Raw genomic sequence first — 4,774 nt, 5'->3', positions numbered from 1 at the left:
AAATTTCATAAAATTTGATGAAAATTTTTGTCCAAAAAAGTAAAGAATTCATCCATAAAAGTCAATTGGGATGAAAGAGTAAATTGTCTAAAAAAGGCACATTAGCAAAGGGTTATGCGCATAAAAATAAATCATCCTTAATAACTAATTATTATAAATGAAATGATGTTTCGTCATAAAAAAGATATATATTTTAGAACGAAAATTTTTATTTATAAATGAATTAGATTTCATCTCAAATAACTTTATTTCGTCCCAAAAAATTATACTTAGGAATAAAATTTTTTATCCTTATTTATGCAAAGAATTGGAGACAAATTTTTTCGTCCCTACTTGCATGGCGAATTAGGGAAAAATTTTTTTATTTTTGATTCTATATTGAATCATTGTAAAATGAATTAAAGATAAAATATTTTGTTAAATTAAATCAGGCTCATGTTGTCTATATACTTAAGTCCAAATGTAGTTCTCTCTGAATACATCAGCTTCATATAATTCATCTGACCCAAAAAATTGGTTGATAAATTATATATCTTTATGATACTTAATCTCCTAAGTAATCCACTGACAATGCACCCAGAGATAATCGAAAATCTGGCATTACAGAAAGTAAGTATTTGTACATCTATATTTCAAGTGAAGTTTGGGTGGGTCTAGTACAACTGCAGCATTGTAGTATAGTGGATGGTTTTAAAAAAGAAAAAGAAAAATGGACACAAATTAAAGAAAAAGAAAAAGAAAAATTATTAGTGTTTATCTATCAGATTTCATAATCCCATAAATCTTCAAGGGTCCTGTAAGGGCTAGTTGTTTCATTGATAAGAAATTCTCCTCTCATAATCTTCCATTCTTCCAATGTGTCAATCTGAGAGAGATCTTCGTCGTCCAATTTAAGATTAAAGGCAGCCATGTTCTCCTTCATTCTCTCCTGATTGAAGCTCTTAACAATCACACTAGCTCCCTTTGACAGTCCCCAATTAAGAGCCACCTGAGCCGAAGTGGCCTTGTGTTTGAGTGCGATGGCTTGGATGATCGGATGGTCAACCACAGCCGTTGAACCCCATGAGTTTCCAGGTCCACCGAGTGGTGAGTAAGCGCTGACGTGGATTTTGTGCTCTGCACATACCTCACGCAGCTTGCTTTGTCTCCACATCGGATGCATTTCCACCTGTAGCATTAAAATTTTATCAGAAAAATAAATTATTTATTTTAATCTTAAATAACAACTTTTTTGTCGGAATTTTTTAGTTGTGCAACATAAACTATTTTAGATACTTGCACTCGGAATTAATTTGAGACTTTACAAATTTACTTATTTTTTCATTAATATTTTTACATAATTAATAAGGTGAAATGACTATTTTCATCTTTCAAATATCAAGAGTCAAGTTCTCACATGTCATCCATTTTTTTTAGTGGATCAATTAAATTTTTTTAAAACTAGTTGTTTTATCTTTTTATTGAAATTATAAAATTGTTATCAATATTTAATATAAATATCAAATTATCAATATATTTTTATCAGTTCAAAAATTTATCATTAATACTACTAAAAAATGTTAAAACTTACATCAATTTTAAAATATTATATTTTAGTAAGCTCTTTAGGATGTAATTGTCATTTTTAAAACTATTGTTGGATATATTAAAATTTTAAAATTTTTAAAATCACCCTTGAACTTTTTTTGAATGTCCAAAAAGGAAAAAACCCTTTAAATATTTTATTAACAAACCTAATATTTATAAAAATTACAATTTGTTGTCTTAACTTTTGGAAAGAAAAAATTTAAAAAAAATAAAGATAAAAGAGAATAGAAATAATACAGGAAAACAAGAGAAAGTAGAAAAATCTATACAAAATAATATTCCTACCTTTTTACTTAACAAAAATCTGTAACAAAAACAGATAATGGGTGAAATTTTGACTTTTTAAAATTTAAAAAGTAAAACTCTCATTCCATCAAACCTTGGGTGGAAAACAATTTTATAACCTAGTTAAGAATTATAAATACGAAAGCCAAGCAAGAGTTATCTATGATATTTGTGAGAAGATTATTAAATTACTCATCGTCGATTGTTTGATGTTTAATTTTTTGCCTTCCCGATTCAACCTTTTTTAATATTATATTATGCGTGTCGTAAGCATGAACTCTATATATATATATATATATATATATATATATATATATATATATATACACATACTAAGCCAAAGGATATATTTTCACATCTCTTATCCATTAACTATCAAAAATCTAAACTTTCATTCATGAACTATTAAAAGTAATAAAAATAGTTAACTCCAGCGGTAAAATCATCATTTAATTTGTAATATATTAAAAATAATAAAAAATCATTTATTTTCCCTCAAGATCAAACTTTCAAATCTTACATTTTTCCCATAGGGTTTAGAGTTTTTCTTCATCCCCTTTTTTGGCACTAGAACTGGCCACTTAACTCTCCCTCCCATTTTTCGGTGTATCTCCGACGTAAATCCCCCCACAATGACTAGCGATGAAGACATTGCCTTCGTCAAATGATGAAGATGAGTCACTGTGGGGGGGTTTACATCAAAGATGGGCTGGAAAAGGGGAAGAAGAGCGAAGTTGTCGGTTCTGATGCCAAAAAAGGGGATGGAAAAAACCTTAAATCTTAGGGGAAAAATGTAAGTTTTTAAAGTTCAATCTTGAGAAAAATGGTTAGTTTTCTAAATCTAGAGAGAAAAATAGATAATGTTTTATCATTTTTAATATATTATTAGTTAAATGATGATTTTATGTTTATAATTAACGATTTTTATTAATTTTAACATCTTATGGGAGAAAGTTTGAATTTTTGATAATTAGTTGGTGGAAGATTGGGTTTGCATCAAGCCTCGGGTGGGAAATAGTCATTTGGCCTATATGTTATACGGTAATTGTTATGATACCTGATTAACGGCTGGAGGTACAGAAGCAAAATCTAACAACCGTCGGATCTTCTTGCTAGAGAAATTGCTGACACCAATGGTTCTACATAATCCCAATTCCAAACATTTCTCCATACCTGCCCATGTAGCTTCAAGATCCAACCTCTCAAAGTCTTCTTCATTGGGCACTGGATTTACTGCCCATGGCTTCAATTTCACTGGCCAATGCACCAAATACATGTCTATATATTCCATCCCTAAGTTCCTGCATCAAAAGAAATTTAATTTAATTTACATAGTAGCATGAGACTGCATGCACAATCATCTATGTGACAATTTTAATATTTCCAAAAGATTACTAGGCTTTGAGATCTCGAAGCCCTTAGATTCTTTAAGATTTTGCAAGATCTTGAAAGAATAAAAAGCTTGAAACCCACTTCCAAAGATTGACCCAAGTCCTAATCACTTCAGCTCAAAGTAATGATACCACTCATAAACACAAGATTTGGGAGAATCTTGATGATGGATTTTGTTCATTTTAAGGTTAATTAATATTTTTTTGAATTTGTAGGCTTACTTTAGAGTTTGTTTGAGTGCTGAAACAGGATCATCGTGATCACTTCCCCAGAGCTTCGATGTCACAAAAACATCCTCTCTGTTCACACTTCCTTCGATAATGGCTTCGTTTAAAGCGTTTCCAATTGCTGGTTCAGAGCCGTAGATCTTTGCTGTATCAAAATGCCTGTAACCCGTCTGCTTATATATAAAAGCATATATCAATTTTCGTGCAAGTTTTAGATAAACAAAAACATTTCAGCAGCTCTTCACGTAAAAATTGAAAAAAAAAAAAACTGCCAAATGGGTGAAGGCTGCATGAAATTGAAATATGAATCTTGAAACAAAAACAAGTAGATAACAACAAAGTAGAAGATTTAATTGAAAAATGGATAGCAAAAAGAAGAAGAAGGAAAAAGTGAGAAAAAGAGTGCACCCTGAGAGCCAAACGAACAGCAAGCTCAGTGGTAGCCTTATCATTGGCAAAGGAGTAAGTTCCTAAGCCAAGAACAGGCATTGTAATGCCAGAATTTAATCGAACTTGATCGCTTCTCATGGTAATGATGAAATTAATTTTTGTTTTTCTCCTTTGAGAATCTCTGTGGTTTTTGCTTGTGTTTCTGCACAGCTGTACAAACTTGGCTCTCTGAACTTGGATACATATACACCACAAAGTCAACATTATTTTATTGTCTATGAGGACACATCAGCGCTTGGAGATAAATATATTTAAACAAAATTAAAATATAAAAATGTTATTTGGGAGGCGATGAAAGATGTGGGGTGGCTTAAATTATTGAAGAGTACAAGTCAAAGCTAAGGGATCTTCCATGTCTCCTGGGATTTCATCAGATGGCTTAGCTCAATCCATCTTCTAAAGACATTTCTCTTTAACTGTCTTTCTTTATGGAATTTTTTTTATCCAAAAAAGAAAATTCTTTCGGAAATTTGAGAACACTTGTTAGAGCCAGAGTTTTTTCTTTTTTTTTTTTCTAGCAATACTTAGAATTTTTAATGTTACATAATTTCTCAAAAACTACTCCTAATAGAAAGGATTTTCTAAAGAAATAAAAATGATAAATGGGTTCTTTTTATTTTTAAAGAAAAAATAATAAAAAAATATTTAAGTTGGCCTTTGAAAGTATAATTAATTAATGTAATTCTCACAGTTGCTACCTTCCTATCCATTGTAAGGGCTGGGGCGGGACGTTTGACGTTGAGCAAAAGGAATTAAGTTTTGACAGGAAAATTGTTGAATGGGTTATCATTAATTCGGTCAACTTATGCCTTAATATAATTTTGGGTTGACTT

General features: G+C 30.6%; 1 protein-coding gene across 1 annotated transcript; it reads right to left on the bottom strand.

Annotated features, from left to right (window-relative positions):
- Window positions 1–760: 760 nt before the first annotated feature.
- LOC123224853 (NADPH-dependent aldo-keto reductase, chloroplastic-like) lies at window positions 761–4,019 on the bottom strand. The gene is made up of 4 exons (XM_044648583.1): window positions 3,900–4,019; window positions 3,486–3,661; window positions 2,930–3,173; window positions 761–1,168 (listed from the first exon to the last, which is right to left on the bottom strand). Exons 1-4 carry the CDS (start codon window positions 4,017–4,019, stop codon window positions 761–763), a joined length of 948 nt encoding a protein of 315 aa, XP_044504518.1.
- Between the last annotated feature and the right edge of the window lie 755 nt (window positions 4,020–4,774).

The sequence above is a fragment of the Mangifera indica genome, chromosome 9, assembly GCF_011075055.1.
Source record: "Mangifera indica cultivar Alphonso chromosome 9, CATAS_Mindica_2.1, whole genome shotgun sequence".
Lineage (NCBI taxonomy): Eukaryota > Viridiplantae > Streptophyta > Magnoliopsida > Sapindales > Anacardiaceae > Mangifera > Mangifera indica.
This window is presented reverse-complemented; position numbering and strand designations above follow the sequence as displayed.

What these genes read in the sequence shown, in the direction of transcription:
- LOC123224853 (XM_044648583.1), bottom strand. Translation starts at nt 4,019, where the DNA reads ATGAGAAGCGATCAAGTTCGATTAAATTCTGGCATTACAATGCCTGTT. An exon ending in GCACTCAAACAAACTCTAAA is followed by an intron (nt 3,174 to 3,485) that starts GTAAGCCTACAA and finishes CTTTTGATGCAG; the next exon opens with GAACTTAGGGATGGAATATA. An exon ending in TACCTCCAGCCGTTAATCAG is followed by an intron (nt 1,169 to 2,929) that starts GTATCATAACAA and finishes TTAATGCTACAG; the next exon opens with GTGGAAATGCATCCGATGTG.